Genomic DNA, 19,937 nt, shown 5'->3' with positions numbered 1-19,937 from the left:
TACTGAGAAAATTTAATTTAATATCTTTTGATCGCTATAATGAAACTTTCATTTTTGACTTTGTGAAAATTTATAATGTTGGATATTAAACTGCACATACTTTTTTTTCCTCACGAAAAGAGGCTAGTAAGTATTCGTGCAATGTATACAGTATAATCGCGACAATTGCGATTATACTGTATAAAATGCAAAACTCGTGTTGATGACGTCACGTTTTAATGCGATTGTGCTACGGAATTTACCACGTTGGTTTCATTAAAGCAGTCGGCTTCTTTCTGATTTTTCACGTATTTAAGAGTGGTTGTTAGAGTTCGTTAGTTGGATTTACGTCATCGTAAGATTATTTTGCTTAGCTTTGTAGAAAATTATATTCCGGGATGACATCACCCAGAGAGGAAAATAAATATCCAAGTCTAGATGTCCAAGGTAAGCGGTTTCCTTGTCATTACTCTGTTTTGAAAGCAGGCGTGACCGCATATGGGAATATCTATTGTCAAGTGAGAAAATGACAAGCAACGTTTCGTTCATAAACAAACAATATTGTTAGTTATTGATTATTGTGATTCAGTTCAATTGAATACATCTTGAAGTTTTGTATTTTCAATGTACTGCACTTTTTTTTTTTTTTTAATGTTTTCTGTTACTCTACTTCATATTTGAGTGCCAAAATAGTACCTGATTAGGTATATGACTGACAATCTGAAATTTGGGTTGATTTTCGTTTAAGTAAATTTAATTGTACTGATAATTTATTTTGTTCAAGCAAAGAAATAATTTATTAATTTTAGTAAAATGAATGAAAAGTGGAAGTTCTTGAGATAACGCTGAAAGTTAGAAAACGAAATCATTCATCTTGCGTATTAATTAGTAGTTCATTCTGTGACTGGATAGAAGAATTTTTTTTATTTATTATTATTATTTTTTTAATCTAATCAGAAATGTCACTATTTCATATTAAAGATCTCTAATGAAAATTATGACGATTATGGGTGCCTATCAGACATATACTGTTTTATATATTTTATTTTATTTTAGTTTGTTTCTTCAGTGAGTTTAGCAGAATATTCTCATGATTTGATTGTGACATTACAGCATTTAATCAAACGCCATATTTCACTGCTTCATTGCTTTCCAGAATAAGCTTCAGGTACTTGACTGCAACGGGATTTCACCCATCCATGAAGTAATCCCACTAATAGCCTTTTTTTTTTCAAGGAAAGAAATCTTAAATGACTGCTGCTATCTTTTTCCTTTTCGTATTTGTTTAAAAAGTGTGAATTATAGAAATTAAGGAATATCATAGTTACTTGAAATAAATCAAGGAATATCAACTCTGTCTTCCATTCTTTCTAAAAGTTTAAAGAAACGTTTTCATAGGAGGAAGAGAGACTGAACGAATGAGGAGCATGAGAAGTTGATTTGGTAAGTTTAAAGATGAAGCCTCAACATCCATTCATAGTTCATTGTTACAGGCTTAGAGGGAAGTGGAGGAATGATTGATACCAGCTCAGCAGAATGATTTTTGCAATAGAACCTATAGGGTGATGTCATGAAGCATTTTTAGAGAGGTTTAGGTATATGCTGCAAATGTGAGAACAGTATTCTAAAGTCTGGACAGGTTTGAAATTCGTATAATGTTATGTAGCTGAGAAATAAAGTCTCAAGTGGAAAGCTTTAAAGATGTTTTGAGGCCAGATGCTATATATGTGATGTTTGTAGAGGGCAGTCTAGGGGTATCACACAAACATAAATCTGAACATATCTGGAAATTTTATTATTAAAGTGATGTGAAATGAGTTTTTTACCTGTGACAGATAAGATGGGACTTTATTTTTATAGCTTGAAGTTGAAAAGATTGTCTTTATGTTACTGACAATATTTTGGGTTATTTTGAATTGCAGCTAAGGCTATGATTGTCTGTTAATTGTGTGTGTGTGTTCTTCTAGACAGTTTGCCTGTTTTGTGGAATGAAAAAAAAACAGTTTTGTGGAAAAAAATCTCTAACTTCATATGAGTCTTACTACTTCACCAATTAGTTGTAATTTTTTTTTTTTTTTCATCCTAAATGGGATCCAGACACAGGTTTTTTTCATCTGAAGAGCATTGTCTTCTCAGCTGAGCTGCAAGACTACTGAGAATGGCAAGGAGATTAGTATTTATTAAGGCATTAGTTATGAATGATCTTGAAGGTTGAAATGCTTGAACATTAGATGGTTTGTCAGATGAAGAAGAGAAATGATGTGTACTGTTATCAGCAAAACTGCAGGAAAACAAAATGAAAGATATGCCAGCCTGGCTGGCCGAGTGGTTAGTGTATCCGCTTTCCAGCCAAAAGGCTGCAGGTTCAAATCCTGCCATGGGCATGGATGTTTGTGATTGTCTCTTGAAATCCTAGTGGTGGAGGTCAGCGGTAGATGGTGTTGGTGTAGTTGCAGTCCGTTGGTGGAGACAGAGTTGTAGATTTGGACTCCCTGGAGGTGTCTAATAATAATATGTCATGTTCCCTATTGGTGAATGATCAGCATGGACATCAGTGATTGCTGTAAATGTAGAGGGTAGCTGTAAGATGGTAGTTGGGTAAGTAGTAATTTATACAAGATCCGGTCACATGGAAATGTCAAGCACAACTGGAATTGTTTCTTTAAATCTTCCCATGGCTAAAGGTTATTAATGTTAATTAGGAAATTTGATGCTGGTTGAGCATGGCCAAATGTTAGTTATACTGTTGATCTTTTTCATTATTTTTGAGAGTATTGGAGGCAACAATTTGATGGCTCTCTTTTATTTACTTTTTTTCTGGATAGAACATATAATGGATTATGAAGGCAATATAGGAGGGATGTTAATTCTAGAGTACAGTTTTGGGTGCATGTAGATGATGGGAGAGGAGAGAAATTACTATCAGAACCCATAAGACTTATTTTTCTTAAAATTAATTAGCATTCTTGTGTCTTTTGTAACACCAGAATATGCATGGTGAACATATGCATACTTTGGTTGTTGTTATTGGTTATAAGTAATAATCTATAATCTTTGTCATAAAACAAATCATTAAAAAAAAGGACATTTAATTTAATAAAATGGAGAGAAAAATTCTAGAGCATTATAAAAAGCAGGAAAAGGCATTGCATTTAGTACCAGCTATACAAAGTTAGAAAAAGTTACAATTAGTTAATAAATTTTTAACAGAGATCAAAATAATCAATGCGTAAGACAAGGATACAGTTTGTCTCTAAATCTATTTAATATATCCATATGTTGTTATTGTTGTTTTTACAACAATAAAACAACATATGTTGTTTTATTGTTGTTTTTACGATATGATCAACTTGTTCAGTTAACAAGAAGTGTACTTATTACATTACTGTATGCGGTCCATAGTACAAGATAATATTGTTGGCTTATTTAATTGTAAAGTAAATAAGCCACCAATACAACCTAAGATTTCAAAAATAAAACAAAATTATGACATCAAAAAGCAGAGATCATATTAGATCAAAAAATATTCATAGAAGATAAATAAAATGTGTAACTTCCTTGATGAGTTTTGACTCCCTGTAGGTCTCTTCTTCTTATAATAATAAGGCCTAAGAACATAGAGCAATGAAAAGTGCATTTAAGAGGGTATAATAGAATTAAAATGGTCTGTATTATCTGACAAAGGAGGGAAAGAGGGACAAATTTCGAGATGGAAAGCCTAGTCAATCAACAACAAGCAAATGTAATTGTTGATGAGAATTAATTGATTGTAATAAGTTATATATAATTCTTTTCACTAGCATTGCACAATTTGGAAGTTGCCATTGATATATATAAATTAAAAGGCAGAAAGAAAAATGCATAACGCATTCCACTAGTTTTCAGACTTATAGCACCTTTTTTCTTTTATATCAACTGTTGTATCTAATCACTTAATTGTTTCTTTTCCTCTGCATAAATCTGTACTAATTTTAGATCATTTTCAAGGTTTTCAAATGGGATAGTGATAATTTGTAATCTTTTGTTTTATACACACACACACACACACACACACACACACACACACACACACACACACACAGGTGTATATATATTTATTATTATTTTTTTAAATTAGAATTTTCATTTCGTGCTATGAAACTGCATAATAACAAACAAAAAATAAAAGAAATAATAATAAATAAATAAAAAAATTGTTCTTATATTATACAAAGCTATTAATGTTGAAGTTAAATGTTTTTTGGCATAATCAGGATAATAATATGTAATTAGAAATAAGAGTGTTGAAATCTTAACAAGGATTTTTGGTGAATATTTTTAGGTCTTTTCCAGATATTAGTCTGTCTCAGAGGTCATAGTTGTTATTATTATTATTATTATTATTATTCCTGATACCTCCAAGGAGTTCGAAGACTCATCGCGGGAGGACACCCACAACTGTCTCTACACCTACCCTCTACTATGAATCATCTCCATCAACGCCATCTACCACCCACCTCCAACACCACCACAACTAGTAATTTTTGTCTGTAAATTGCGTGTGTTCTGAAGGGCCGATTTGTATGTATGTGGGATGAAAAACCCGAGTTTCCGGGAGAAAAAACCCTGCTACCTCCGTATGAGATCGGCTAACTCACCTTCGATTGAAATCGACCAGATAAAGATTCCTCCCGTCGCGACGAGAATCGAACTTAGGCCTATTCCAATCGAAGGGCGCAATGTACCGTCGTTCTTCCAATTGCGCTACAGAGGCGCAATTGGAAGAACAACAGTCATAGTTATTCCCCCCCCCCCCCCCAAAGGAAATTTTTCCTTCCACAAGTATAAATATGGTGGGCTGGTGAGCATGTTCAGTTGGGAGATGCACTTAGATATCTTGGCATGTCTTTGCTATCATGTTAATTCTAAAAAAGCTGAAGCTGTTGAAGCTCATAAGCTCATAACCTTTAACATAAAGCAGCAGTAAGCTAATAAGTAGAAGCACCCTGTGAGAACATACTGAAGGTGTGTGGGATAGAGGAGAGGGGGCAGGGCATGATAGAAAAGATTGACAACAAAAGAAATTTTTCAATACATGAGGAATAGGGATCACCATTGGAAGTTGTGTAGGCGTGTGGTTAGTAAGGGTGTGCAGACTAGGTCTTTGCTTAGAGTGGTGAATGCATGGAATGGATTTCCAGAGGTAGTTATGAGTGTCCCAACAGTGAATGTGTTTAAGCAGAGATATAAGTTTTGTAGGATAATGGTTAGCCTGGGTCTCCTACGATGGGTCTTTTGACTCCATGGAGATACCTATACTATAATAATAATAAGCTTTGTTTCATTGGTATGTGTTTCATGGTTGTCAAGAAATTATTCCAGGGAAGTGATAATGAATATTGCTAGTGTCTTCATAATGCAATTAAAAGGATGATGCAATATATGCTCTTCAGCTGGACGAGATCCTCTCATCACTAATGTGAGAACCCTTTCTGAAAAACATGGATTTTTTTTTTCCATTGGAGGTCTATTAGCCAGTTTCTGGCTTTGGGATTTTCCTCTCTTCCTCTTAAGGCTTCATCTCTCAAACTCACCTGAGAATATAAAATGGAATTCAGTTAAAGACATTGGTTACATTTGATGAAGGTAATAAGATGTGTAATTAAGGGATTGTGTAAGGTTTCATCTGGATCAGGAGGATAAAAAAATATTAGCAGACTGATCTACTGACTAAAAATATCCAAAGCTCAATTTATGAGTTGGCCTAATAACTATGCCTTGGAAAGAATATTCATTTTAATTTGTGGATTAGATTGTGTTATCTAGAGCAATGTTTCCCAAACTATGTTCCGTGGAACACCAGTGTTTCATGAAAAATTATCAAAATTAATGAGCCTGGAATGGTTTTAAATGCTGCAACAAGTTCAAACATGTTTGAAAATCAGGCGCTTCTCACTTTGCATGTGGATTGTGCTGTTAAGTCCAAGCAGCTGTCATCACCTCAGCGCAAGAGTATGGAGGTCTCTATTCTAGGAAATGTGCAGTCACAAGCAAGGTCAATGTGGTGTGCTGTGGCCCAGCATGCCTGTAATGTGTGCTGTCACATTTTTGCGTTGCAATACAGCCTGCTGCAGCGATAACATTGTCATAATGTTAACAGTGTATGATATTGTCATACATATGATTATAACTGTAAGAATTCTGTTCACTAAGCTCTGTATAAACTCCTGTTGAGAAAAAAAATTTTGAAATTCTTTCCAAAATAATGGAGAAAGTCATCAATAGCCAACTCCCCTGTTGGTCAGAGGCAATTAATCAGCAGACACCAGTACAGATTCTGCCATTCAAGATATACAGTTGAACTTCTTGCTTACATCACTCACCACTGGATATGTGTCATGGAAAGGCTCAGAGAAACTTGTGCTGTCACCCTCTACATATCCAAAGCTTTTGACTGAGTGTGTGGAATCATGGCCTGCTTAACAAATTGCCATCCTTTGATCTTCATGCCAATGTTCTCTCTGATTGTTCTCTGTAAGTTATGATAGATGGTGCCTTTTCTTTCAGTTTTACTATCAATTCTGGAATGCCTCAAGACTGTCCTATCATCTACTCTTTCTCCTGTTCATAAATGACCCATCCATCACCATTAATTTTATCTATTCACAACTTCGCAGACAATAGCACTCTCTACTCATCCTACTCATTTGACAAACCATGCAGTACTCAGACATTCCAGGCTACATGATCATCTACAACCAGTGTCACAAACATTGATCTTCATACTATCCTTCAATGAGGAGAGGACAACTTTGTCATGTTCAGTGTCACCAAAACAGTCTTGCCTTTTCTCTTGCAAAAGAGAGATCAGTTCACCTACTCTTACCCTCAGTAACATACAAATCACCAGACAAGATCAGATTTCTCTGCCTGGACTAACATTAACTTCCAGTCTCTCATGGCATAAACACATCACATCAATAGCATCCAAAAAACTAGGCATTCTCTTTCATTTCAAGAGCCTATTTTACACCCAACCAACTCTAAACTATATACAAATTCCAAATCCATCCATGTTTAGAATAGTGCTCACATGTTTGGAATGGTGCACTTCTCTGAAAAATTCTCTTAATATCCTTGATGCTGTCCAGTTGTGAGCAGTTTGGCTCATTGATGATCCCTCTCTTACAAATTCGCTTTAGCCTCTATCTTACAGATGCAGTTTTTCAGCACTTTATCTATTCTGAAGGTGCTTCTATGGTCACTACTCCAGTGAATTAGCAATCTGCAGATGGATTGTCAGCTTCCTTTCTGGAAGTACACTGTGTGATGGCAGACAGTTGGATGGTTATCCTAATATTAGTTGGATGGTTAACCAATATCATCTTACCATCCAACTAATATTGGGGTCCCACAAGGTCCAGTTCTCTCTCACCGACCCTCTTCCTTCTATATATCAATGACCTACTTCAGTTGACCTTTAACCCAATACACAATTTTGTACTCTTCCCTTTCATTTGACAAACCCTACTCTACACAACTCGCTTCAATCCACAGAACATCAACCACCACTGCCCTTAATTCTGACCTCCAAGCCATCCTCCAATGGGGCTCAGATAACCTCGTCAACTTCAACGCTAGTAAAACCCAGTTCTGTCTTATTTCTCACAAAAAAGATTAATTTCCCAACAGCGTTGTTTTCGATAACACTCAAATTTCCAGACAAGATGAGATTTCTCTTCTTGGAATTACCCTGACATCAAGTCTCTCCTGGCATAAACACATCACAACCATTGCATCCTCAGCTTCCAAAAAACTAGGTTTTCTCTTTCGTTCAAGATGCTACTTCACCTCTAAACAGCTGTTTAACATTATACAAATCACAAATCCGTCCAGCTATCGAATACTGTTCTTACATTTGGAGTAGGGCTCCTAAAAGCTCCTTTAAAATGCTTTACTCAATACAGAAGAGAGCAATTAGACTGATAAATGACTCATCTCTCACCAACTCGCTTCCCCCTCACTTTCACATAGATGCTTGGTCTCTGCAATTTGTATATTCTATATATATTTCCATGGGAAATGTTCATCTGAAACAGCGTCAATAATTCCCCCACTCTGTACTAAGCCCATTGGAACATGTACAGCTGCTGCCCAACATCCTTTCACAGTACACCTTGAAACTGACAGAACAAGTTTCTTTTCCTCCTTCATCCCTGCTACTGTGGTACTGTGGAACAGTCTTCCCCTGACGTATTTCCCAAGGAATACAACATACTGGCTTTTAAATCATACGTAAACAAATTTCTCTTTTCCCAGCCCACCACCCATATACAGTACTAACGTACTATAGGTTGACCAGCCAACCTCTTGTATATGGGTCCCAACATAAAAAAAAAAAAAAATCATTCCTCTACTTTCTGTTGAACCTGTTAATACAAGAGCAGCAGCTAATCAGCATCCCTTTAATGTGCAACTGCAAACACACCAAATCTGCTTCTCTTTTATTCTGTCCAGCTCTGTTCTCTAGAATAGCTTTCCTCATGAAGTATTCCCAAACAACTGCAACCTTCAAAACCATCTACAGCTCTTCAAAAAAAAAATGCATCAATGAACTTCTATCTCAGTCCTCATCTGCACTTCACCCATGATATGCTTATGTCTCTTGACCTCTTTTGTACAGGATCAATATAAAAAAAAAAAAAAATATTGAATTGACAAACTTTCATATATAAATTAAATAGAATCCCAAATTAATTTGAAGAATCAGGTTTTCAGTGATCAGGTTCTGAATACATTCCTCATTAACAATGAGACCTAGTTTTGGAAATTTGTGGGTAGTTTTGTGATTATATTGTCAAGCACTTTCCATAATGCACTGAAATAATTTGAAGCAACAGATAATGGTAAACTCACATAGTAAGTAAAACTTTTCTAACTTCTTGTGTTAAAGTTGTTCAATATCAATCTATTGATATATATCAATTGGAGAGGGCACTAGGGTCACTGAAGCACGTGGCAGGTGATTTGAGCGGTGGTAGGGAAAAGTGTTTTTTAAATGGTGTATAGTGTGAATTCTTTAGTGAATTGTGCTGCATTTTTTTTTTTTCTCAGTAACAGAAGTATTATTTAGTGGTTCTGCTTTTGGAGTTTCGTTGTTACCAAGAAGACGAGTTTACAGTCGGCAGCATTGCCGTGGAAGAGAAGATAAGTTTTCCCTATCTAGGAAAAGTTGAACATAGCGTTATATATGTTTATAATTAGCGTTTATTTATTTATTTATTTATATATATATATATATATATATATATATATATATATATATATATATCTGTGATACAGTGTTCATATACATTTTTAGCAATTAGTTTAGGTTTAGTAGTTACGTACTTGGCAGTAAGGAAAGATGGCAGATGCAACTGCAATCACAAATGGCGTGTCACCGAGTCCTCTGCCATTTAAGAACTCGATTATTCGCAATATAGTAAAGGACTTTGTGGCATGTATGCTTTCCGGGAGTTGGATATGTGGTGGGTGAGAGAAGGGGGAATGCATATATGTGCAAAATGTAGATAGTGGGAGGAAATTAATGATTTAGATATATCGATAACTGTCCTAGTTGCTCCAGGAACAGGAAATGAATATCAGAAGACAAGTAGTGTGGTAGGAGAGAATGAAGGAAAAAATATAATGAGAAAATGATAGTCGAAGGTGTGAGTGACTGTGAAAGTTTCGGAGATGGTTTTGTTTGGAAGAATGAATTTCGATTAAGAGTGACTGACTTGTAGAGAGAGATAGATGAGCTGAAAGAGGAGGTGGAATATCTTGTGAACGAGATGAGAAGTATGAAAGGTGAGATTAGGAGAATGGAAGAGATGTATGCAAGGCAAATCAGAGTAGGAGTGAGAGAAAGTATTGGGAATGATAGAATAGGAGAGAATGGAAACAGCAGAAGAGAGGGAATAAGAGAGAGTTATGGGAATGATAGAATAGGAGAGATTGGAAACAGCAGAAGAGAGGGAATAAGAGAGAGTTATGGGAATGATAGAATAGGAGAGAATGGAAACAGCAGAAGAGAGGGAATAAGAGAGAGTTATGGGAATGATAGAATAGGAGAGATTGGAAACAGCAGAAGAGAGGGAATAAGAGAGAGTTATGGGAATGATAGAATAGGAGAGATTGGAAACAGCAGAAGAGAGGGAATAAGAGAGAGTTATGGGAATGATAGAATAGGAGAGATTGGAAACAGCAGAAGAGAGGGAATAAGAGAGAGTTATGGGAATGATAGAATAGGAGAGATTGGAAACAGCAGAAGAGAGGGAAGAAGAGAGAGTTATGGGAATGATAGAATAGGAGAGATTGGAAACAGCAGAAGAGAGGGAAGAAGAGAGAGTTATGGGAATGATAGAATAGGAGAGATTGGAAACAGCAGAAGAGAGGGAAGAAGAGAGAGTTATGGGAATGATAGAATAGGAGAGATTGGAAACAGCAGAAGAGAGGGAAGAAGAGAGAGTTATGGGAATGATAGAAGAGGAGAGAATGGAAACAGCAGAAGAGAGGGAAGAAGAGAGAGTTATGGGAATGATAGAAGAGGAGAGAATGGAAACAGCAGAAGAGAGGGAAGAAGAGAGAGTTATGGGAATGATAGAAGAGGAGAGAATGGAAACAGCAGAAGAGAGGGAAGAAGAGAGAGTTATGGGAATGATAGAAGAGGAGAGAATGGAAACAGCAGAAGAGAGGGAAGAAGAGAGAGTTATGGGAATGATAGAAGAGGAGAGAATGGAAACAGCAGAAGAGAGGGAAGAAGAGAGAGTTATGGGAATGATAGAAGAGGAGAGAATGGAAACAGCAGAAGAGAGGGAAGAAGAGAGAGTTATGGGAATGATAGAAGAGGAGAGAATGGAAACAGCAGAAGAGAGGGAAGAAGAGAGAGTTATGGGAATGATAGAAGAGGAGAGAATGGAAACAGCAGAAGAGAGGGAAGAAGAGAGAGTTATGGGAATGATAGAAGAGGAGAGAATGGAAACAGCAGAAGAGAGGGAAGAAGAGAGAGTTATGGGAATGATAGAAGAGGAGAGAATGGAAACAGCAGAAGAGAGGGAAGAAGAGAGAGTTATGGGAATGATAGAAGAGGAGAGAATGGAAACAGCAGAAGAGAGGGAAGAAGAGAGAGTTATGGGAATGATAGAAGAGGAGAGAATGGAAACAGCAGAAGAGAGGGAAGAAGAGAGAGTTATGGGAATGATAGAAGAGGAGAGAATGGAAACAGCAGAAGAGAGGGAAGAAGAGAGAGTTATGGGAATGATAGAAGAGGAGAGAATGGAAACAGCAGAAGAGAGGGAAGAAGAGAGAGTTATGGGAATGATAGAAGAGGAGAGAATGGAAACAGCAGAAGAGAGGGAAGAAGAGAGAGTTATGGGAATGATAGAAGAGGAGAGAATGGAAACAGCAGAAGAGAGGGAAGAAGAGAGAGTTATGGGAATGATAGAAGAGGAGAGAATGGAAACAGCAGAAGAGAGGGAAGAAGAGAGAGTTATGGGAATGATAGAAGAGGAGAGAATGGAAACAGCAGAAGAGAGGGAAGAAGAGAGAGTTATGGGAATGATAGAAGAGGAGAGAATGGAAACAGCAGAAGAGAGGGAAGAAGAGAGAGTTATGGGAATGATAGAAGAGGAGAGAATGGAAACAGCAGAAGAGAGGGAAGAAGAGAGAGTTATGGGAATGATAGAAGAGGAGAGAATGGAAACAGCAGAAGAGAGGGAAGAAGAGAGAGTTATGGGAATGATAGAATAGGAGAGATTGGAAACAGCAGAAGAGAGGGAAGAAGAGAGAGTTATGGGAATGATAGAATAGGAGAGATTGGAAACAGCAGAAGAGAGGGAAGAAGAGAGAGTTATGGGAATGATAGAATAGGAGAGATTGGAAACAGCAGAAGAGAGGGAAGAAGAGAGAGTTATGGGAATGATAGAATAGGAGAGATTGGAAACAGCAGAAGAGAGGGAAGAAGAGAGAGTTATGGGAATGATAGAATAGGAGAGATTGGAAACAGCAGAAGAGAGGGAAGAAGAGAGAGTTATGGGAATGATAGAATAGGAGAGAATGGAAACAGCAGAAGAGAGGGAAGAAGAGAGAGTTATGGGAATGATAGAATAGGAGAGAATGGAAACAGCAGAAGAGAGGGAAGAAGAGAGAGTTATGGGAATGATAGAAGAGGAGAGAATGGAAACAGCAGAAGAGGAGAGAATGGAAACAGCAGAAGAGAGGGAAGAAGAGAGAGTTATGGGAATGATAGAAGAGGAGAGAATGGAAACAGCAGAAGAGAGGGAAGAAGAGAGAGTTATGGGAATGATAGAAGAGGAGAGAATGGAAACAGCAGAAGAGAGGGAAGAAGAGAGAGTTATGGGAATGATAGAAGAGGAGAGAATGGAAACAGCAGAAGAGAGGGAAGAAGAGAGAGTTATGGGAATGATAGAAGAGGAGAGAATGGAAACAGCAGAAGAGAGGGAAGAAGAGAGAGTTATGGGAATGATAGAAGAGGAGAGAATGGAAACAGCAGAAGAGAGGGAAGAAGAGAGAGTTATGGGAATGATAGAATAGGAGAGAATGGAAACAGCAGAAGAGAGGGAAGAAGAGAGAGGGAATGGCAAGAGGTGTAATGTTGTAATGTATGGTGACTCAATGATCCGTGGTGTGCAAGATAGGATGCGCGAGGAGTGTTTGCCTGGAGGAACGATAGAAAGTGTGGCTATGGCAATTAAGAGGGGTGAAAGGGTGGATGAGATGATTGTGATGGTGGGACCAAATAACTTGAGAAGTAATGTAAGTCAGGCAGCGAGAGATATGAGATTCTTGCTTGAGATAGTACGAAAGAAGATGCAGAGAGAAAAGATAGTGTGCGTGTTGCCCAGGTATGATTGTGACGAGCTGAGCAGAAGAGCAGTAGTATTGAATGACATAATAGCTAGAATGTGTCAGAAGAGAGGAATGGAATATGTGGATGCTTGGAGAGCGTTTGAGGACAGAGAGGAATTATATGCGAGAGACCACTTGCATTTCAATGAGGAAGGACGTAGGCATCTGGAGAGATTGCTGTTCTGAATCAGTCAGTGTGCCAATGCAGGGAAACTAGAATCCCCACGGTGAATGGTAGCAGGGGTGGCATCTTGTGGGAAAGGGTACTTGGGAGAAGGGGGGACAACATCAGGTAGTGCTGAGCCCAGTGGAGTCTGGAGGGGATAATGCTGGGTATAGAAATAATGGCATTTTTATGCTTTATACTAATGCCAGGAGTATCTGGAATAAAGGAGAGGAATTGGTGGCACTGATAGCATCAGCCTGGCCAAAGATTCTTGGATTCACGGAGACGTGGTTGACAGAAGGGGATATAATAACAGGAATAGAAGTAGCAGGGTACAGCATTTTTTGGCAGGATAGAAAGGGAATGTGTGGTGGTGGTGGAGTTCTGCTTATTATAAGTGATGACTTATGTCCTCTAAGAGTGGAGGCTTTGGAAGGCAGTGACACTAATGATTTTGAAAGTGTATGGTGTGAGGTAGAGATAGGCAAGATGGGATATTTAATGGGGTGTTGCTACAGACTGAGGAGCACAGAGGGTGAGGACCAGGAGATGCTTAGACAGTTGAGCTTAGCAAGTGCAAGAGGAATGATTGTTATGGGTGATTTTAACCACAGCAGTATAAATTGGGGAGAGGAAGATGCATGTAGCAATAAGGAAATGGAATTTCTAGAATTCTTGAGGGACAAATATCTTAGGCAACATGTAATAGAGGGAACAAGACGTTCAAGAGTTTTTGGATTTGGTCATAGCATCAGAAGAGTTGATAATAACTGAGATGACATCTCTCCCACCAGTTGGAGAGAGAGAGAGAGAGAGTGACCATGTGGTTTTGACTTGGAGGATGAATAGACATGCAGGAGTATCAAAGAGCCTAATCACCTGCCTTATAATTCCACATATGTGGAATTATAAGGCAGATGATTATAATAGTCTTAGACATCAACTTGGGGGAGTTTCGTGGAGGGAGGAATTGGAAGGCTGGGATATCATTAGTGCTTGGAAAATTGTGAAGGAATATTTGTTAGCGGCAATAGTGAGCTGTATCCCACAAGTGAAGAAGAAGACACAATTTGGTGTAAAGTGGATGACAATTAATATTAAACAGGAGCTGCATGTGAAAAAGAGGCTATGGAAGAGATATAAGGAGACAGGTGAAGTGCAGATGTATGAAGAATATAAGACACAGGCCAGGAGAGTGACTAGTATGGTAAGGAAGGCGAAACTGGAATATGAGAATAGATTGGCCCTAAGATCCAAAGAAAATGCTAGGGAATTTTTTAGCTATGTGGCCAGTAGGAGGAGAAATGACTGTGGAAGAATGATATTGTGGGATAAAAATGGGAATAGAGTGACTGATGCAGAGGACATAGTGGAATTGTTCGATGAACACTTTATTGGTGTATTTCATCCTGCAGGAGTAAATTTTAATACTAGAGGGATAGGGCAGGTTCGAGGTTTAGAGGTGCAGGAGGAGAATGTGTACCAAATACTGAGCACTCTGGATGTCAGTTAAGCTGTGGGACTGGATGGTATTTCACCACGAGTTTTGAGAAAATGTGCTAGGGAACTGACAACCCCTTTGACCTGGCTATTCAGTGAAAGTCTGGCTACGGGAAAGGTGCCCAGGGAATGGAGGGAAGGTAAGATAGTGCCATTGCATAAGGGCGGTAGCAGACTGGAAGTGTCTAATTATAGGTCAGTTTGTGTGTCATCAGTAGTTAAGATCTTGGAGAAATTAGTCAGGGACCGTATACAACATTGGGCAGATGAGGATAATGTTATCTCTGAGAGCCAACATGGATTTGTGAGGGGGCACTCTTGTTTTAGTAATATGCTAGCCTTTTATAATAAAGTTACTAGAGCAGTAGATGAGGGAAAGGCATATACTGCCATTTTCTTGGATTTAGCGAAGGCATTTGACAGGGTGCCATATGATAAGCTGATATTTAAGTTGCAGCACATATGTTTGGATGTCAGGTTGGTCAACTGGATTCAGGATTGGCTGTCCAATAGGTATCAGAGTTGTGTATGGTGGGGCAGTTTCAAGGAGGCAAAAGGTTGCAAGTGGGGTCCCACAAGGCTCAGTACTGGGATATTGTTTAACCTTTATATCAATGACATTGTCAATGGATTGCAGGGGTAATATTCAGTTGTTTGCGGATGATGCAAAGCTGGGAAGGTTATTAGTAATAGTGCAGATGTGGTAGCCCTGCAAGAGGATTTGAATAAGCTAGACAGATGGGCAAATGAATGGGGGTGTCGGTTTAATGCAGAAAAATGGCAAAAGGCCTTGAGGTTTGGGACACGTTGATGGGATGCTGCATACTCTATTGAAGGAGATATACTGGAGGATGTAGGAGAGACAAGAGATCTGAGGTTCATGATTGATAGAAACCTGAAATTCAAGGGACATATTGCAAAGGTGGTGAAGGTAACACAGAGGATTGCTGCAATACTCTGAAGGATGCCGACCTTCAGAGTATTACGATCAGATCAGACCACACTTAGACTATTGTTCTCAGATTTGGTTCATCAGGATTTGAAGGGGATAAATTAACTGTGGAAAGGGTACAGAGGCAGATAACAAAGACGGTGTCAGGACTATACAATGTTAGTTATGAGGATCGGCTGAGGGAATATGGACTGCAGAGTTTGGTGGATAGAAGAAGAGGTGATATGATTGAAACTTTTAAACTGTTGAGAGGTGGTTACAGTGTTGATGCTGGGGATTTCTTTCGCTTGGTTAAACAGCTGGAAGGAGTGATGGCAAGGGGGGCTATCCCTGGAAGTTACGAAAGGAAACTGTGAGCAAGAGGGTGAGAAGTGGTTTCTTTGCATGGAGGGTGGTTGAACTGTGGAATGCATTGCCTGATAAGGTGGTGAGAGCGAGAACGGTCAATGAGTTTAAGGAGTGGTATGATAAACTTTGTGTTTCCTAGGAAGGACCTCACTCGATGAGCCTTGACTCCTTGGAGGCCTAAATAATAATAATAATAATATATCTAATATTACTTACAAGCCTTAATGAAGCCTGAAAATTCATTATGGGAAGTTGAACATTCAGCACAATAATTGCCCTCCCTTGCCTTGAATACGTTCAGTGTTGGAGCACTCACCACCCACTCTGGCAGTGCATTTCACTCTTTCACCCACCATGCAAAAAAAATCTTCCTTTTATGTACTTCCTTATTCACATGACCTTTGTACAGTTTCCAAGGATGACCTCTTATTCTTGCATCACCATTCTATTCTGTAATTCCCCTGTATTTGTTAAATAGGCTCCTCTCACCAACTTATGCATCTCACTCATATCACTCCTATTCTTCTCCACCAAGCTCTGAGAATCACATTTACTCAATCTTTTCTTATACTTTTCAGTCTTGAGACCGTTTGCCTCTGCACACTTCTTTCTCTCTCTTCCCAATGTTTCCTTATTATCAATACAGTCAAGTGATCGCAGCTGTGCACAAAAATCCAAATTAGGCATAATTAGTGCCTTATATAGTGGAACTATCACAAACTCATGTAGAAATGAGGTTCAGGGCACATCACAAAAACTAAGATTTACCCAGAAAATTACTGCTATATCCACCAAGTTCCTCAGATCCTTTGCCACCTCACTTTCTGAAGCAACGTTCCACAAGTATGATATACCTTATTTCATCTTCTTTATGCTTAGCAATTACTTTGAAATTACTTTCCCAATCTTCAACTCAAAGTACCAACTATCCAAATTTTCTTGTAATATCACATCAGAATTTCCTGATAATTGTTCTTTCTAATTTAGCATCATCAGCAAACAACTGCATATCTCCTCACACACTGAACTATATCATTGATATATAAATTAAACAACAGTAGTCCCAGAACAGAATCCTGTGGTACCCTACTTGTCACTTTTCTTTTTTTTTGGGACTTTATTCCCATACACAGCTCACTGGCTCCTATCAGTCAACCATCTATCTCTAGTCTGCTCACTTTCAACTGTAGTTTATTATGTAGTACTTAATGAAAAACAACTGCATCCAAAATCCTCAACTTTGTTCCCATGAAGATAGATCCATCCTTCCAGATTTTAGACAGGTCTCTCACTGTTGTTTTAGCCATTCCTAAGCTTCTTTTGATGTCTTCTGAACAGCAATTCTTCACATTGATAATGAACCCAGGTACTCAAACTTGCTGACTTCCTCAATCCTTTCTCCATTAAGGTACACTCGTTTCTCAAGAGCTTCTCTGTTTGTATTTCATTTTGAGAACCATAATCTTTGTCTTGCTAGGATTGAGTTGAAGTCCTCTGTTATTACTGATCTTGTTAACTTTGTCAAGAATTAGTCCTAGTTCTTCCATGTCATTACAGAGGAGTGCTTTATCAGCAGCATACCTCAGATTACTGCCTCCTATCGTAATTCCATCCAATGCTTCACGCATGATGTTCTCGGTATAGATACTAAACAAGTGAGGAGAAGTAAACATCCTTGCCTTACTCCTTTTCCAACTTGAAGCCAGTCAGTCAATCCAACATCTGTTCTTACCATGGTTTCTTGCTTCCTATACAAGTTGGCTATCAACCTGATAGTGTGTTGAGGAAAACCCATTCTTTTCATTACTTCCCATTAGTGGATTAGAAATAATAGCACAGTTTCACGTGCTATTATTTTATTTCTAATCCACTTTTAATACCTTCTAATGCCTGATATACACTCACTGGCATATAATTTGACACTACTGACTTGAATTGCCACTTCTACTCTTCTAGGATTCTTCCTGTCCTGCTGCCATATTTTTGTTAAACAACCCAATCAAGGGTACTGCTCGTTTATATATTCCTGTAATATACGTGGTGATATCCCATCCAGTCCCACAGTCTTATTAACATCAGGGTTACTTAATATTCAAAACTGCTTTCCATTCTTGAATTGCCAGTTTTCTGTCCTTCTTCCTATTGTTATTCAACACTACTCCTAACACTCCCCTCTCTCCCCCACACATATGAAATATACTGATGAAAAAGTCATTGAACATTTTCACTATCTTCAGCAGAAATTACCTGGGTTCTGTCCCCAGTCACTAAAGTCAGTCTTCCATATTAACCCTTTCTTCTACCATTGCATATCTTAGACTTATTTTTGATACATTTTCCATTTTTTCCAAAATAATATATCTCCACAAATTTTGTAGACAGGTACTATTTTGACAGAAGTTTTCAATTATAGACGAGTCTGCAGTTGTGGTTAAGGTATTGAAGAAACTGGTTTAGAATAGGATTGGGTTGATGGAACATAGGATTCTTGATGATGGTCAGCATGGGTAACTTTAATTCTTAGGCCTCTCACCCAACAGCTAGCCTATTAATGAGAAGCTTGAGTTACACTGTATGTAATGGAATGTAGGTTTATGATATACTGAAGTTGTCAGCATGCCAGATTGAGAGGAAGATGTCCAGGAAAGCTAATTTTCCAACTTTTTTTTATAGTAAATGTGATTTTAAGGGGTATGCTGCTCTTGGTTAGGAACATAGAAAGAACCTTCAGGATGTGGCTTTGATATAGCAAAAACATCATGCATATAGCATACTAAGAAAGAAGGTTACACAAGTGTTTAGATAGATGGTTTTTTATCACCTGCTGCAAGACTAAGTGTATTAAAGGCCATAGGTTTACTGCTTTTCATGTGTGTGTGTAATATTGGCATTATTATATATCCAGCAGGCCAGATACATGGCTGATTTTGAGGACTCAGTTTTTCCAATAATTTTGAACAGTTGTACTGTGCGTGAGCTAAGGAATTTTTTTTTTTCATTTTTATCAATTTTAATAATTTTGCGTAATTTTTTTATTTATTTTTCATAGTCTGAAAACCTTACTCTAGAGACTGAACATGACACTCTTTCAAGCCACTTGAGGCCTGCAATAAATATGGCAGGGTCTGACACCAGCGGGAATCCTGTTGTGCTAGTGAGTAATGCTTTCATGTAAATGCACGAGTCCTCATCTTACCAATGACCTCAGGTGCAGTTTTAGGTCTATTTATCATTGAAATTTAGTATTTTAGGATCCTTATGAACAATCCTTCTGTCATTTCATTTTATTTCACTGGACCATTTGAATGGGCAAGATTTGGCAGAATCTTTCAGGGATTTGAGCACGTGGCGGTGAATTTGAGCTGTGCAGAAGAAAGTGATTTTTAATCAGTGAATAGTCCGCTTTTTTCCTCGTTTTTCTACGTTTTTGAGTGCTAAATTGTTTCTCTGAATACGAATATACTTCAGTGGTTGTTTTTTGGAAGTTAGTTGCTGTCGCGATATAATATATTTTGGTACCGTCGGAATCGAACGCGTAACGGTGGAAGACAAAACGAAGCTAAGTTACTGTATTTAGTTATATTTCATTTTATTTAATTATATTTAGTACTTAAATGTTCTAATGTTTGTACTTTTTTTTCCTCTTATTTATTAATTGAATAATTATTAAAGATTACGCTACTCGGCAGTAAGGAATGATGGTGGATTCAGTCGCAAGTGGCGTAACGCCAAGTCTTCTGCCATTTAAGAACTCAATTATTAGCAATATCATAAGGGACTTTGTGGCATGCAGTACTTGCGGCATGTATGCGTCTCGGGAATTACATATGTGGCTTGTTAAAGAGAGTGGAGAGCGTATGTGCGCAAAATGCAGGCAGTTGGAGGAAATAAGTACATTAGATATATCGATATCCGACTTTGTTGCTCCAGGAACGGGGAATGAATGTAGGAAGACAAGTAGTGTGATAGGAGAGAATGAGAAAATAATAGTTGATAGTGTGGAAGGTGTGAGTGACTGTGAAAGTTTAGGAGATGGTTTTGTTTGGGAGAGTGAATTTAGATTAAGAGTGACTGACCTGCAGAGGGAGATAGATGAGTTGA

At 38.0% G+C, this 19,937-nt stretch overlaps 1 protein-coding gene across 1 annotated transcript in view; it reads left to right on the top strand.

Annotated features, from left to right (window-relative positions):
- The first annotated feature begins 239 nt into the window (after positions 1-239).
- The window catches only part of LOC150098590 (uncharacterized), a 134,263-nt gene continuing 114,565 nt past the window's right edge, over positions 240-19,937 (top strand). The window contains exon 1 of the mRNA XM_090405279.1: positions 240-426. Coding sequence (XP_090261405.1) covers positions 378-426 — 49 coding nt within the window. The 5' untranslated portion in view covers positions 240-377. The remainder of the gene's footprint in view (positions 427-19,937) is intronic.

This window comes from Typopeltis vanoorti, chromosome 15, assembly GCF_054136105.1.
Source record: "Typopeltis vanoorti isolate ZY-2024b chromosome 15, IOZ_Tvanoo_1.0, whole genome shotgun sequence".
Classification (NCBI taxonomy): Eukaryota; Metazoa; Arthropoda; class Arachnida; order Uropygi; family Thelyphonidae; genus Typopeltis; species Typopeltis vanoorti.
Note: the sequence above shows the minus strand (reverse complement) of the source record. Positions and strands in the feature narration are given on the sequence as shown.